Source organism: Brachyistius frenatus, unplaced genomic scaffold (genome assembly GCF_029030835.1).
Source record: "Brachyistius frenatus isolate BFR_SWC_R1_liver_20210118 unplaced genomic scaffold, ASM2903083v1 Contig_34, whole genome shotgun sequence".
NCBI lineage: Eukaryota > Metazoa > Chordata > Actinopteri > Embiotocidae > Brachyistius > Brachyistius frenatus.
Genome location: NW_027210633.1, coordinates 280,883 through 297,851, shown reverse-complemented (window position 1 = coordinate 297,851; position 16,969 = coordinate 280,883). Strand labels below are relative to the sequence as shown.

At 40.8% G+C, this 16,969-nt stretch overlaps 1 protein-coding gene across 1 annotated transcript; it reads right to left on the bottom strand.

Moving 5' to 3' along the window:
* Positions 1-867: 867 nt before the first annotated feature.
* pls3 (plastin 3 (T isoform)) lies at positions 868-16,464 on the bottom strand. The gene is made up of 16 exons (XM_069700504.1): positions 16,383-16,464; positions 10,571-10,674; positions 10,215-10,366; positions 7,481-7,610; positions 7,117-7,249; positions 6,406-6,487; positions 6,138-6,303; positions 5,908-6,050; positions 4,979-5,074; positions 4,569-4,764; positions 3,918-3,996; positions 3,676-3,793; positions 3,462-3,592; positions 2,505-2,628; positions 2,071-2,195; positions 868-1,987 (listed from the first exon to the last, which is right to left on the bottom strand). The coding sequence occupies exons 2-16, from the start codon at positions 10,629-10,631 to the stop codon at positions 1,855-1,857; spliced, it is 1,869 nt and encodes a 622-aa protein (XP_069556605.1). The 5' UTR covers positions 10,632-10,674; positions 16,383-16,464; the 3' UTR covers positions 868-1,854.
* Between the last annotated feature and the right edge of the window lie 505 nt (positions 16,465-16,969).

The following is a 16,969-nucleotide window of genomic DNA, read 5'->3' as shown; positions in this document are numbered from 1 at the left end:
AGCAGTTGCTTTTTACATAATGTTTTGTAAACCAGATGCAGGATTTTATGATAACAAATAGGGAAGAACATAAAAAGTAGAAGGCAGTTAGAGTGACAGAAACTGAGATAAGAGGAACGAGAAGCAGTAAAAAGAAAACAAAAAAAACGGTTGAAATATCGATCATAAAAGAAGAAGTCCCTACTGTTTAACTCCTGACAGTTCATTCTAACTCTCACGGTTCTATTGGTAAATTGTATATTATTTTGATTATTCTATGATATATGTCCACCACCAACACACCTCTCTTTGACATTTGTGTTTTCAAGTGTCTGCCTTTCACAGCACAAACACCACACATGTACGGTGCTGAAAACACCTTGATTTACCTAGGAAAAATTTTAACAAAGAACATAGTAAAAGTGAATATCCATATTATACATTCAGAGGATACCAAAAATGTGTTTGTATAAATAAAAAGGTAATTAAAAGGGTAATATAATGCATATAAAGCATTTTACTATACACAATCTTATATATATATATATATACAAACTATAATAAAGTTTTGACTTAATCTCATCATTTGTATTTTTATGAGTGTAGTTAAAATGTGTGGATCAATTTGACCACTGACATAACATTTTAATAATATCATATTTTTCTGCTAATCAGTGTAAAAAAAATAAAAAAAAAGTCACAATAAATCCCCTTGGAGTCAATAATAAAACATAAACACTTCCAGGAGTCCAATTATGTTTGATAGACCCTGTAGAAAATGATGATGCAATTTATGTGGATTAAAACAAAGATCAAGTTAACAGCTGAATTTGTGGTCCGCTACATTTGATGCATTTTCCAGAAATTACAAAGATCAAACACATGAGCTGTTTTCAAAGTCATATTTATTGTTACATGTAAAGCACTTTAAGAGTAGACATGAACAAGAGACCAAATCCAATTTGGCCGTTGTCATAGAATATCATGAAGCTACCTGGAATGAAGTTACTGTTTATATTTGGTAATGTTGAATACAAAAGAAAAATAAAATGGGGAAAAAAACTCAAAGCACGAGTACAAATGGTCTTTGAGACAAGAAGGCACAGCAGAAGCCAGGAGAGTGTTATCAGCCTGCTCCTCATCCAATGTAACAGACAAGAAAAAACAAACAAAAAAAACCAGAAGCCCAACATAACGAAGACTTAACACCCCAAAAAAAACCATTGCATTTACCTCGCATAATAATCCCAAAAAACAAACAAAGTACAAGGATACAGTCGCTGGTCATTGCTATAAGTTGACCTTATGGCTTCTGATATGTTTATGGTACCAGTTATTAAGTCATACTTGTACTTCATTAGGTGAGAGGAAATGTTTGGGTGCTTTTGGTCGTGTGCTCCACCGAAACATCCCGCCTCTCTCACTTTTTTTCTTTTTGCCTTCTCAAACATTTGGTAAGTATGGTATTCAGGAATGTGTTGCTTAGTCAAGGCTATAATTTACTTATCAGTCAGAGTAAAAATATGTAAACAATCTTGCAGCTGGAAATATGCATACACGCTTTAAAAAAAAACAAAAAAAAACAGCATTCTTATACATTAGGAAGTTCTGCATACTGAGAGTAACAAGTCGACGAGAGCCGCTTCTTCAGATGTTTTATCACTGTAGCCTCACTTTAAATAGCAGGACAGCACAATATTCTTCAGAAAACATCTCTTGCTAATCAAACGAGGCATGGATACATGCAAATGTAGGATTCTGACTCATTCCAAAACACATAAACAAAAAACCAAAATCTTCATTCCTTCAGGTGGGGGAGCTCTTTTAAAATGCTAACGGCTTGTGGGCAGGAGGAAGTGTCACAATGATCCCAGCTCAGACTCGCTTCATCCCCCGTCCCATCAAGCAGGCGAAGACCGTCATCACCATTTTGGGCTTGACCTCCACCAGGTCCTCTGGGAGCGCGTAGACGCGGGCTCCGATCTTCCTCGCCATAGAGATGGCGTATCTAGGAAGGACACCGATTTAGTTGAACTGCTCTCACATGGTCACTTACAACATGGCAGAAGGTGCTTCTCTCTCTTTCCTTACTTGGCGTTCTCCAGCTTGTCGTCATCGGAGAGGCTGCCGGTTTTTATCAGCTCGTTGTTGATGCTGCCGGGCTGAATGGCGTCGATCAGTTCCAGTACTGCCAAGCTGCTGCTGATCTCCTTGTCCTGATCACCGCGCGACAACACAGATTAAAGGTCTTAACAGGCAGCTTTTAACCACATCTCATGGTCTTCATCAGCAAATGGAGTTGTCTCAGTAAAAGGGGACCTGACCCCCCCCACTCCACTCATATCACCACATCTCTTCACGTGGCTCCATTTGCTCATTAAGACCTTGAAAGCTTGACAAAAATGTATAATAAGGCTCCCATTATTCAATAATAATCATTCATTTAATATACAGGGGGTTCGTTTACATTTACAGATTCTGAAATTCAACAATATTTTAAGCGAAAAATGCGACGGCTGGTTTACCTTAAAACTTGCAATCTTGGTTGACTTTCCCGCCTGTGCCAATGTTTCGTTCACCCACTTTACAATGATGTCATCATTTACTTTCTGTCCATCGCCCAGCTCCTCCAGTACATTCAGCGTATATCTGAAAGATTGGAGAGGCAGCATGTTTATTATTAAAATCAACTAAAAACTCCAGTCAAATGATTTTTTTTTTTAAACTCCAAGACCAAAAACAAAAAAACTTTCATTCTTGATTGTTTTTGCTTTTTAAGAGCCAACACTGAACACTGGAAGTAAAAATGAGGAACCACTAAATATGTCAACAAGCATCCATCGAGACAGGAGGCGTCATAATTTATGTAAATGTAGTTTCAACTTGGAAAAAAAAAAAAACACCACTGGCATGAAACAGAGACTGCCAACTAGAACTACCAACTCCCTACAAAGAGTTTACAGTAAACACACAGAGCTATCACAATGAAGCTGACAGTGAAGACTGATGGTGATTGTAGCGTTTCAAAATACCGTGCACAGACATATTAACTGAAACACTAAGATGCCAATCCTTGGTTATGCTCACAAAATATACAAATACGTTTTTTCCTTTTTTGAAAAGCTCATGAATTCCCTCATGAAGCTACTTTCATTTGACAATTCAATTTTTTTGATATTTTGAGAAGTTCAGTCGTGTTTTCATGAATTTAAAGGTCCCATATTGTTTAAATTCTGATTTCTATTCCTTTTTTTGATCATAGAGCAGGGATGGGTGCTATGTGAATACTGTGAAATGCTCACTCCACAGAGAATTGCACACAGCTCACATTCAGCAATGGTCCTGTTTGAATTCACCACACAGTCCATGCCTTGCATGCACTTGTTTACACCAGGTGAGGCAGTATTTACACTTCAGAGGAGCATTTCTGTTTTATTGGGACAGGTGATGCGTGAAGTGATGTAGTTGTAGTGGAGTTTTACCTCCTCATCAGCTGCCACACCACCGCCAGAGTCAGAGTAGCGTTGCCATCGTTCAGGTCCTGCCCGCCGATGCCAACGAGGGAGAACTTGGCTGTTTTGCCCAGATCCACTGCATAGTTACAATTCTCCAACTGGGGGCACAAAGTCAAACGGTTGGCACACAAGAGACAATTTTCTTTTCTGTTTCGGAACAATTAAAGGGAATCTAATCTACCTTCTTCATGTTGGTTCCCAGTTTGGGGTAAGGTGGCTTGTTGACCTTGTTGTTCCAGTCAACCACCACTTTAATCTTCTCGTAGAGTTGGAGGATGACCATGGCATCCTGTAGGTCTCTAGAAAAACATTCAACATCAACATCAAATAAGACATAGAAGCAGAATGTTAGTCATGAAAACTCTTCAGACGTCAAGGCACACAGGTGTGAGATAAACTGGGCTTTGTTGGTGGTATACGTACACATAAAGATGATTCACGTGCGGGTTCACTCCCAGCGAGTTCATCCAGTTTCTAAATGTCCTCTCTTCTCTCGTCTCACCTAGACAGCAAAGGATGGGGGGGATTTAGGGGACTTAATGGTAAATGTCAGCATGCAGTGCTGAATACTTGCTGTAAATATACGATCTGCAAACTAACTATTGTACTTAGTAGCAACTGGAGCCGGAAGTGGCTTGTCTTCACATTAAAATCTGTTTCTGTGCTAAAGTAAGCCTGTTAGCTGTTTGTTGAACTGGTTCTGTTCATTTGGAAGTTAGAAACACAGCTACAACATGAAAAGTTATGTTGTCTGTGGGATGGGATCCTAAAAAAACACCGTTTATTTTAGTTTTGTTAATTTTCTATGTAAGTCAAACTATGTTTAGTTGTTTTGTTCTTCTCACTGGTTTGATGTGAAGTTGCTTCAATGTGTCAATCAAACGTTTTAACTGCTCCTACAGTAAGGATGGTTTTCCTGAACTTCCTCACCGTTCCTGAACTTTTCATGCTTATTTACTCATGAATTATAAATAAATACTTATGATTTGATCCCATATTATTATGGGCGTTAAGACGAAGACCGCTGGGACAAAGACTGAAGACGGTTTAGCCTATTTTTCTCTCCACGCGCACCTTCCAACAGTGCCCAGTTAATGTCTTCATTCTCCGGCTTGGTGAGCGCTGGGTATTTGTTGAACAGATTAGCCACAAAGGCCAGGTTGAGTTTGGGGTTCCCGCTGACGACGTCAGCTGGTGTGACGAACTGCCGACAGCCGAGCCTGTCGGCCTGCTGCAGCATGGCCTCTGCCCTCTTCATGTCGTCTTTCTCCTAAACACACACACACACACACGCGCACACACACACACACACACACACACACACACACACACACACACACACACACACACACACACACACACACACACACACACACACACACACACACACACACACACACACAGATCACACATGTGCTCGGGTCAGAAGCGCTGCGCAGCTGTTACTGTGTGGTGAAAACGCTCAGCTGTGAGAGCCAACTTACACTGAAGCCTGCCATGTTGATGTCGATGCGCGGCTGATCTTCCTCCGTGCCCTTCGGGGAGATTTGATTCAGAAGGTGGAAATAGGCCCTCGAGTCCTAGAAAATAAATAAACAAACAAAAAATAGATTCTCACTTTAGAGCAAACAAGAAAATCCGCTTTGTAATTCATTTGTAATTTGTGTCTGATAAAGAGGGGTTTTGATACTGCTTGGGAACAACTTTCACTCTGACCACTATAACACACACACGTGCATTTGGTTTATGGTAAGTTAAAGCTTTGAAATTATTCTAACAGTGAATTTTAAAAGTGTATTTCACAGAATCAAGATGCTAAATGTTGAAATAATGAGCACCAATTAGATCAGAAAGAACAAAAGTCAGGAAGCTTTTGACATTTCTATGTAGTGACAGTCTGAGGAAAAATATATAAATAAAGACAGGTGCAGTGGCTACTGGTTGATTTATAAAGTGGCTTGTCATGGCTCCAAGAGAGTAATTAAATATTCAGACAAATACTGTAGATCCCACATCTTGAGTGCGACCATCTATCTGAACGTCCTTAAGAAAAGGCACATTGCCAAAGAAACAGAAGCGCTTTAATCCCTTCACACACATTTGACAGATTGCCGGTGTTAGCAAGGGACACTACCCACTCATTCCTATTTTTGCAGCAGTCGGCAAACACGAACACAAACATGAACGACCTCGCCAGATGTTCAGACAGAGGCCTGTGTTTGTGGACCAACAGTGTTGGGAAATGAACAAGCAGAAAAAAAAAAAAAAAAAAAAAAAAAAAAAAAAAAAAAAAAAAGTTTAAAAAAAAATACAAGCGCTCCCTGCAAGACCCTTATTTCCTCTTTTAGATTTTTAGTGATTTCCCTTTCTGCATCTATTGTTTAATGGGCTCAATGCCAGTGACTAAACCCACTTTGATGTCAGAGCTGAAGTTGTTGATCTTCTGCCAGCCAGCATTTTCCAGGTGAAAGTTTGCCCAGCGTAGCAGCAGCTCTTCTGGTGACAGCTTCATCAGGTCCTCCAGGGTTTCTCCATCTCTCAGCAAAGCTGCCAGCGCTGTCGAGGGGTGTTAATGATCAGTTAAATGACTTGACAACAGACCAGGGGAGCCCGAGTGTTAGGACTCAAATACATGTTTGGTACCTTCATTTCTGCTGAGCTCGATGTCGGCAAACAGGCCAATCTTGATGATCTGCCACAGCAGGCCCAGCACCAGATGGGGCTTCCCTTCTTTCAGGTCTAAAGCGCCGATGTTCACCACGTGGCAGCCAATGGCAGAAGCAGAGTTCAGGGCCAGGTTCAGGTTCTCCTGTAAAAGTACAAACCATCAGCTGTCTGCACTGCACGCTTGCACAAAAAAAAAAAAGACAGAATACAAAAGCAGCACTAGCATTAACTAACATTGACTGACCTGTACTGTGAACGGCGTCAGCTTCTTCTTATTTATGGTCCTCTCATCGATAGTGTCTGGCACTGACAGGTTGATCATTTTGCTGTGCCAACACACAAAACCATACTTTTATAATTTGTTTGATGCAGGATCCATGTTGTAAAATCATTCAGCAAGAGACGGCAACCCAAATGTTCACTGTTCACTGGCATCGAGCAAGTTGGTGTCAAAAATTCAACTCTTGGGAGTTTCCTGGTAGCTAAAGTGGTGCAACTATAGACTGTTTATAAATTCCCCCCTCCCCTCCCTCCCCCTCGAGACTGTCTGCCTGGGTTAAACCCTGTGGTCTTTAATATCCATATTAAATAAGCTGTATGGGATAAATGAAACTTCTTGAACTTAAAGTGTAAGACTGTTAACAAAAACGTTTCCACCTGCAGTTCAGGTACAAATAAAATTTAAAAAAAACATTATTAGGTGCCAAATGCAGAGTTTTAATTTAGAATTAGTCATTTTCTTTTTCAGGACAGTTGAAACAACAGGTAATCATGTCTCAATGGTTTTTTTTTTTTTAATGAATGTAGTAATAGAACGGTTTCCTCTGCCCAAATAACATGCACATATTTCTCTATATGTTTTTCTAGCCAGTATGTGACCATAGAATCGAGTGCAGGTATCTGCCACTTATTTCAGAAGTGTAGCAGGGTGCAGGAGAAGAACAGGAAGTCTCACCAGAGTACGATACCGTCTGCGACACACTTGAAGAGAGAGTCTGTGTTGGGATCCATGGGCAGGACATGTTGGCAGTCGGGATCTTTTTCCAGAGCAGTGTTGATCCAGTTCACAAAGGCAAATCGCTCTTCCTCTGTGAGGATGAAGACAGACGTAATTTAAAATGCAAAACACCAACAATAAACTGAGCCCATATATTGACTCATTTCAGAAAGCCACATGTTCCATTATGGCTTTCTCCACTTGTAAATGAAGCACCTGTAGCCGAACCGCAGAGAGTACAAAGTCAACATCTCATGACAAACATAGCAGCAACTGGAGGAAACAGACAGTGTCCATGACGTCAGGGCTCCGTGTGACGTACCAGAGAACGAGTGTTGTGTGCCTTCGCTCGACAGCTCGGACGTCCCTCCGATAGCCAGGATGCCTTCTTTTCTGTTGATGGCCTTGCGGAAAGTTTTTGCAATTTGAGTGCCCTTCAGCTCCTTGACGATCTGAAACAATATCAAAGACAACTTAGAGAACAATTTCGCCTCAAACCTCCTAAATTTATGTTTGAGGCTGAAGATTATGGACAATTTACGATATTTTTACAAACATTTGGTTTTGTGGAAAAGTGATTAGCCAATTCATTGTAATGGACAATTAATCGTCTTTGCTTTCAGAAGCGTTAACTATATTTTTTATGAATTATTATGAATATAATGCAGTCTAAAGAAACACTACCACCTTCTCACCTCTGCACTAAAATGTATGAATTAAACAACAGATAGATGGCAGTACGAATAAAAACATTATAGGTGGAATAAAAGTGAACTTTAAGAGAGAACAGTTGATAATTGGATTAAATTTGATTGTACAGGAACATTGAACGTAAAATCACAATCAGATCAGCCACATGTTGTTTTATTGCACCATGATTCTGGTGAATCAGTTTGTAATTCACTGAAAATGTATTTTTCAAACATGTAAACTTAATCAAAAAGTGATCAACAAATAAATGAGTGATAAAAACTATCTTTAGTTACTTCTGTGCAAAAGCCTCAATCATCTTCTCTCCTTTTACTGTTGTTGCCTCGATGTCTTATCGAGCTCCCGTGAGCCACCGGGGCAGCCAAGGTCACTCAGCAGACACAGCAGTGCCGCGGCATTTTCTCCTCACTGGCATGAAAACATAAAGCCAACCTGCCAGCTAAAGGGCTGAGAAGATATGGTGAATGTATCTTGGTGTTTTGAACAATATAAAAGGGCTGAAAAACAGTGTTTGTTAATGTCAACGGGTCCAGGAAGGCGTCAGATTGATGGAGTCACAACAGCGACTAATGTGTTGTGCTTTCAAATCCACTGCAGTCAGACAGTTCATTCACGACACACGTAATCTAAGTACAGTGTTCAGAGTGTGAGAGTCAGTGTGTCATTAAGGTAACAGTGAAACCTCAGCTACAAATCCTCCACAGTAACGACACACTCAGATTTCACTCAACATTATAACATCAAACAATTACCTCCAATCTTTAAATAGCTCTCAGCTAATGAGATCATGTAGAGCTATGTGGTGAGGGATACTACCGCATGTACATGAGCCACTCTGATAAAGTCTATTATATGGAAATATGTCTGATATTTCCTGCTGCTGAACTTATCACCGCTCCATCAGTGACCTCAGCCCTGTAGGCGTTGTTGTTTGACCACAATGAGCTATTCAGCCTGGCACAGGGCAACTTGTTTAAAAAGCACAGCACTCTTTACCACCAACATACACAAGGTCGCAGGACGCTTGCTTGCACTTCTTTTGCACTCCGTGTAAAAGAAGTGACCACAACAAGACCATCACGGCCTTGTGCTGATGATGAAGATTCAGTTCTACCATTCTAGCATAAATTTGTTTTTGGTGTTCATAATAGTGTTTCTTCAAAGCCTGGTAGTGAAGAGCTCACCTTTCTCACACAATGGTACATGACTGGGAAAATACTCCCCTTAGCCAAATACTACTCTATTCAGGGGAGGTTGAAAATAGGTTGATAGTGCGTTCAAAAGCTGAACACTCACTTGGTGTGTGAACTCAGTTGTGTGTGTGTGTGTGTGTGTGTGTGTGTGTGTGTGTGTGTGTGTGTGTGTGTGTGTGTGTGTGTGTGTGTGTGTGTGTGTGTGTGTGTGTGTGTGTGTGTGTGTGTGTGTGTGTGTGTGTGTGTGTGTGTTTATTTTCCCAACGTATATTTCAGCAAATCATGATGCAATTCGATGACATCGTCAAAAACCTGCTCACGCATTAGACTCTTAATTGGCCGCTACCGGCTCGACCGGGCCAGTGACCAGCCAACCAATTTGCCCTGCATAAACTTTTACTGGCCCCGGGCCATCGGGCCACTGGTTGTGTCAAACCCTGATATGTAGCTATATCCGTTATAGAAATAAGGGAGAATCATTGTCTTGCACTGACGTCCTTTTTTCATTTTCCATCTTTGATATGTCTTTGTCATTCTCTTTAAAATCTTATTTCATCGAGTAAATCATATTCTATTTCATTTTTCTTTCCCTAAATTGCATGATTCTATTCGATTGCTGTGCAGCAGCTTTAATCCTGATTTCTCCATGTGAAGAACTTGTTTTGAAAGGTGCAGTATCAATCAAGTTTATTATAATTACTGTATATGACACATTATGATGGCAGCACCTACAAAACAACAACGATGTTGCCATCATGAAACCTTAAAGAATAGCTGAAATTGTAACGTTATAAATGTAATTAAACAGAAACGGCACCTGTCTGGTCGACCCTTCTGATCTTGAGATTTAGCCTCATAAGGCCGGCCTGTGAGCGACTGCTCCTTCATCACTTCTGAAGTCAAAGTACTGCAACCCACTTCACTTTGCTGACCTCACTTCCACATTCCTGGAGTGTGTGTGTGCGTGTGTGTGGTTTGTGGGAGGCCTTGCCACTGCGTCGCGCGCATAGCTGCTGAAAAGTTGCTTTACATAGAGGTCCCACTCCGACGGGAGAGGTGCAGAAAACAAAGACTAAACTCACAGAAAGAAACGAAGGAGGAAACTTGACGGGCTTGAAAACTGCGAGCTGCTCTGAGCTCTGCTTCACTTACCGCCAAGAACTCTACAAAGCTGATCTTATTGTCTTTGTTGCGATCAAGTTTGTGGAGGATCTCTCGAACCATGTATCCAGGGAGGGGATGGCCGGCCTCTTTGAGGAGCTCACTGAGTTCATAATCACAGATATGTCCATCGTTGTCCAGATCTACAGAAACACAGGAGCTACAATTAGATACTAGCACATAATATGGTTAAACTGTAACATATATTTTAATAATCAGACCCATGAGAGAAAATTTGTACTAATTAATTAATTAACTTTTGGTCTTCAAAATGTCTTGAATAGAAAAAAAAAGGCAAGCAGAAGGCTAATTAATAGCATAGTCATAGTTACACGGCTTTTACTCACCAATTTTCCCAAAGATCTCCCTCATCTCCTCCTCCTCCTCTTTTGTTATCTTTCCAGACATTTTCTGTGATTGACCTGAGGTGGTCAGCCAGGGAACGGTGTGACTGTGGAGAGAGCAGAGAGATCAGCAAGGTCTTAAAACAAAAGCAGCAAGAACAACCTGAGACGAACTGCATCTTCATCTGCCTCTCATATGCAGCCCATCCAGACTACCACCACCCTCTGTGCGAAGGGGACTGCACTACCCCGAGTCAATAATCTGCGACTCAGATCACTTGCTGGTAAAGTAAACTTTCCTCTTCAGGCAGACCCAAACTCCCTCCTCATCTTCCGTCGGGTCTAAAAAACTAAAAATAATACATCAGTCACTCTCCTCACTGATCCCTGCTGATCACATCTACTGTTCTCTTCAGCTCTTTTCCTTTTACAAACACATTTATCCCCTAATCAAAGCAATTTCCTGTTAGCTCCATTGTACAGCAAGAAGCTACACTGCCGGAGGAGAACAGCCTGTGGAGGATTTGAGGATCTCTCATAGTTGTGCTTCCTGAACAGCACTTCTTTTAAATCTCCTAAAATTAACCGTTTTTTAACAATGCTCTCTATCTTTTTTTTGTTTTTTTATCAAAAAACAGCAGCTGTAACGAAAGGTATTGAGACCACATCCGGTTTTATGTGACAACGTAACATGTTGAATATTTGGGAGTCCTCTGAGAGGGCTATATTTCTGAATTTTTTAACAGAAAAGAGAAGAAGCCTCTTCCAGGAAAGAGATTTGCTTTAAATGTGTCACAAAACAAAACTATCAGCCAGTGAGATTCAGCCTCAGTTATTTTGCCTGACGAAAACCGCCGTGTTCCCGACCTCCTCTGAGGCAAAGCAACCATCTGAAAATCACTGAAAATGAGGAATTTCTCTCAGCGCCTGTTTCCCGTCCTGCAGTGGCGGAGGAATGCATGAGGCCTGGGCAGATTGGAGCTCCGCTTACAGAGAGGTGAGCTGGGTGTGCTGCCTCGCTCTCCGAGGCCAAACTGGTACGATGGCATTCCTCTCCAACCCGAGTGTTCAGAAAACAAAGTGAGGTTTTCTACTGCGGTCAACTGAGGATCTTTCCAGACAGAGACGGGTTCCCTTTTCCCAATTTGAAGTCCAGACTGTTTATTATCACAGCAGATTAGTCAGAAAATCCTGAGCGAAGCTTTGTCTGCTTTCCACAATGCAACATGTGTAAAACCATATGAGGGAACACTTGAATATACAGTCAATTAAATGGATCACAGCCCACCTGATCACCAACATCACACACAATCAGACAATGAACCAAAGCCCAGTATCTGTGCATCCTCTGTGATGAATGAAACTATTATTAGCACTCATGAAAGATGATTCAACAGCAGCCATGTGGTCTCTGAGACGTGACTCAGTTCCTGCAACGCTGCTCTTACAAACAAAACAAAGTGATTAAATAAAAACATGTTGTCTTGATAAAAAAAGAAAGAAATCAAGGAGTTTACCAACAATTTCATTCATTAAAACTCATGTTTATTATGTTCATATATTTAAGAAGACTGCTTCTTGCTGACAAGGACAAGAGCTTTGTCACTTTACCGAGCCACAACACAAACAGATTTGAAATGCCTCACCATGAATCAGAGACCAGAGTGTTTTTTCTTCCATAAAGTAACACCAAATCAGGGCACGAGCAAACTCCTGACTAAACGATTAGGAAAAATGACGATGCCAGCATTGCTATATTTAACCGTTTTCTCCAGAAATGTGGCCACTGAAGTCTGCCCAGCGGCTACAATGAAGGCCCCGACAAACATTACCTCATGTGCCGGCCCTTGTCACACCCGCGACAGAGGCAGAGTGGAAACAAGAAGAGGGGGTTAAGTACACGGGGCGAGGGCACAGATGGCAGAGGACAAATGTGAGACGTTACAAGAAGAATAGAGGGTTTGTAATCACCGGCAATAAATCCTGTGTTACACTAGGAAAACGGGTGCGGAGTGTCAGGCTCCGAAGACAGTTGGTGTCTTTGACAGCTGGACTGCGTGCCTGCAGAGGAGCGAGGACTCCTGCACTCTTTAGTGCAACATCAACATCCTAAATGGAGAGGCTCCTGTTCGCCTGAAAGAATACCAATACCTCTGATAGGGTTGAAGCACATTACTGAAACCTCAGTACTTAGCCGAGTTCGATAGATGAGAATGATACTGCCATAAATACAAAAACAATTATATAAAAAAAAAGAAAAAAAAAGAGGGACAAATACAATCATCTGTGTAGTTTTCCAGCCGTCTATCCAGCTCACGTAATGGCAGCAAAACAGGAGCAACTGGACTTGCTTGGTCCTCTTTAAGACATTTCACCACTCAGTCACAGAGCTCGCTCAGCTCTCGTTTTACAACTTGATATCAACCATACACGTCAATTTCTTTCCAAGCTTTTAATTGTTGAACCAAAAACAGCACATCGACGCTGTTTACAATCGCCTTTGATGGATCATTCAGCCCATTTAAAGCGGAGGGGCTGATCCCAGACTGCCGATTTAAATGTGCGACACACCCCATCCCGCCAGCGATTTTCGTCCACAGTTACATGGGAAATGTGAGGCACACAAATAGACCGGGCACCCTTCCCAAGTGTGGTCAAGTTCATGTGCACACACCCAACACAAGTCTGCAGGAACTGAACATGGACCTTTTTTCTTTTTTTTTTTTTTTAACACAGTCCCAATCGACTACAGATGTGAAGCAAACTGACTCATGAAACACTTATTTCCTGCTCAGGCTGGGTGGATAAGATAAGTAGAGCCACACTGACAGGTAAGGAGGAGGAGGTGACAACAACAAACGTTGTTTGTGGACTTTAAACAACTGTGACATCATGAACAGCTGCGAGCAGAACACCCTGGGCAGGGTTTAGTTTTTTTTTTAAAGCTTGAAAAACGTCCAGTGAATCATCGTGGAAATATTTAAATGAAATGGTCCCTTGACAGGTTTCCTAACTGTAACCGGCTCATCTTTGCTCACCGAATGGAAGCATGCAGCGGTAGTTAATGATCCAGCAGGTCCAGTACTAGTAAAGATGTCCATGCAAACCCTCAATGAGGAATGTCATCGGATGGGTTGCAGAGGCTGAATCAGTCAGCTCAGCCTGTTTCTGTCACAGGTGAGCTGCCACACCTCGGAGCACTACCCTTGACAAAGCATAATCCTTTGATTACCACATAATCACACACTACTACAGTAACTGACAAATACCGGCCCGTTCGCCTGAAACTGTTGAAGTGCCGTTGAGCAAGACGCAATTTACCTCAAGATCATGTTAACAAGTCGAGTCCTGAGCTCCCAAACAAATGACACAAACCTGACTGAGTCATTGAATTGTTCTTTTTGCTGTATTGACTGTAGAACAGTTAAAAACCTAACAAATATACATGGCCATGACTCAGCGATCATTACAGTGCAGTGCACTCAAGTTTTTTTTTTTAACAATTCATCCTTGAAATAAGACCCATAATTCACTGAATTTAAATAATGAAAAACAACTATCACTACGTCCCCTTTTTAATGGATTTCAGGATAAAAGCTTTAAAGCGTTCCATTTAGAAAGTTTTAAAAAAAAAAGGATTGTACGATCTGGTCGAGAGTGTTTTCTAAAATATATTTGCATCAAAACATCAGATGAAGCTAACATACGGAATATATATATATTTTTAATCATTATAAAACAGTTAGAGAAAGAAAGTAAGTAAAAATAAAAATAAAAAAAATAAAAAAGTAACTTGATCACTTTTACTGACTTCCATAACTAGTTAAGTCACCTGTTTAAATGTCTTAACAGTGCTGGAAGTGGGGCAACCTGCTCATGCGCACAGGTGTGTACAAGGATGGAAACCTCATTCTTGGCTGTCTGGTTTGTCTTTACGGAGATAACATCACAAGTATGACTGCGTTTAAAACACCTGCGGCAGGTGCTCGTACGGTTCCACAACATGAGCAAGGGAAACATAACATTTTACTTCATTTACTTTATTGTGCAGCATAGCACACATACCACACAGGTACGTTCACGGGCAATCTGATCCCACCAATCAGGTTAATGAGAGTCACAGTTAAAATAACTTGCAGCTTTTTTCTTACCCCGCAAAGGAAGTGCAAACATCAGTGTCCCTGCTGCTGGCACTATGAACAACACTTTGTCTCACGAGTCCTGATACCAGGGAAAGATGCTACACTTTCTTAAACATCTCTGCACAAGATAACGAGACTTTAACCAAGGGCGGACAGCAAGAAATGGTGCGCAATGTTTCTGGGAATCCACATTACTGTATTCACAACACACGTCTTGTTCCAAGTAACAATATTTATCCTGTTAAAATGAGGGTCTTTCTGATATCATCAGACAGCCCCTGTTGTTCAACCGTGATCCACAATCGGGATCCCAGATGTAAGTGTGCTGCGGGCCCAGATGGGCTCCAGGAAAAATCTGGTAAATCACTCAGTGCAGTAAACAAGTTGACATAGACCACTGTTGTTCACCATTCTGAGCAGAACAAAGCCGGTTTATTTTGGTGTTAAACTCAGGGTGTGCCACTTCACATCGTTCACGATAATATCAGCATTATTTTTGATATGATGAAAACAATCATGTCACGATAGTGGCAGTATTCCAACATATGTCATAGCGGGAGGTACCTTACATGTGTTACAGATCCGAATTGGAGAAATCATTTTTTGTTTTCGTTTTTACTGGATATTTCAAACTTATGCTGAAACATAAAACTCGGTGTGTTTCTTTTTAAATGAATTAGAAAATATGTGTCAGTATTTTGTCATCGTGTTAAAAAATATCGTTATCACGGAAATACCATAAAATATCGCGATATTATTTTAGGACCGTATCGTCCAACTCTAGTTGAAACATCAATGTTACCAGCATACCTAATAAAAAAAAAATATTATTATTGATTTTTTTTTGGAGGATCACTTTTCTAACTCCTGTACTGTGAGTGAAATCTCACTCTGCAGCGGTCTCGTACCGTTTTAAAGACACATGCACAGAGAAGGAGGTGCAGATCTATTAAACAGAAAGGATCACATTTATTAGGGTCAAATACATCCCAGCCCTCAGAAGAGCAAACATTGAGGTTGCACCCACGTAGCGTTACAAAAGATCTATTACAACAGGCGTTAGCTCGTACACCGGGAAGATAAAAAAAACAAAAAAACCCCCACAACAATAGTACAGACTCCACCTAGACGGCTTCCTCCGGTGAACTAAAGGAACGAACCTGGCTCTTTTTGTTGTGGCATTTTTGTAGTATTCACAAAATATAAAAAGATATATTTCAGAAAAATACGTGGAAACATTGAGTATCATATTCAAAGCCTACGTAATGAAACTAACATATGCCGAGTTACTAGTTTAGTTGTTTCCTTCTTTGAGCGGTAGTCGCTTCTTTAAAAAAAAAAATTAAAAAAAAATGTATCAGAGCATAAATCAACGCAGTCAAAGAGTACTTTGTTTCAGTATTTGAGGACGTGCACATCGCTGCGATGATGAATAAGGCTTCAGTGAAGGTGTAGCTGCGGCTATCGACAGACATGCAAGTTTTATAGGCAGGAAACTCTCCCCCTGTTTACTCCTGCACATCCTCGCCTCTGAACACAGGACAAAGGCTGTCACAGAGAAGAGAAGATGAGGACGAGGATGTTTGTTTTCGTAAAGCGCTGCTGAAACAAAAGTCTAGCTGTAAGTTAGTTTTAGTTGATGGTCTACAAGTTGCCAGGAAATTGGTACTCACTGTCGGTGCGCCCGAAATTCCAGACAGCGTCCCGTTTGGAGTCCTGCCTCCTCCACGTAGGGACAAAAGTAGACAGCAGGAATGTTCGCCCCGCCCTGTCGGTGACGTCACCAGCAGGCGTTACGGATATGGGATATTTTTTCCTGCCCCAAAAAAATTTAAAAAAAAAAAAAAATCAAAACCTGAATAAAAGATTTGAAGTTAAAACTAATCAAAATAGAAGTAAAATACGTTTTAATGTTCTGTTTTTTTTTTTTTTTTTTTTTTAACTTCAGGCAAAAACACTTCTGTCAGATTTAACCATCGTTTGCCGAAAGGCATACGTCTGTGTTTGTGATTATTCTCCAGAGTGAAAGCGGGAGTGAACAGTCCTTGAGATCACAAACTCTCATGGCAGAGCCTGACATTTAAAATAGTGGAATGAATGAACACAATATGAACGAAGACAACAATTTTTTCAAAATGAAGGATGAGGCGGGGAAGATAATTATAAAAAAAAGAGAAGAAAATATGGCCCAATTCAAAATATATGGAGGTTAGTCTGTCAAATGATGCCATCTAATATTTATAGGTTAAAGAGAAAGGTA

Bases quoted from the DNA above. Each gene is read 5' to 3' on its own strand.
- pls3 (XM_069700504.1), bottom strand. From the start codon at position 10,631: ATGTCTGGAAAGATAACAAAAGAGGAGGAGGAGGAGATGAGGGAGATC. The intron at 5,075-5,907 runs GTGGGTTTAGTC...TTTATTTTCTAG, and splicing joins ACTTCAGCTCTGACATCAAA to GACTCGAGGGCCTATTTCCA. The intron at 1,988-2,070 runs GTAAGGAAAGAG...TGTCCTTCCTAG, and splicing joins GACAAGCTGGAGAACGCCAA to ATACGCCATCTCTATGGCGA.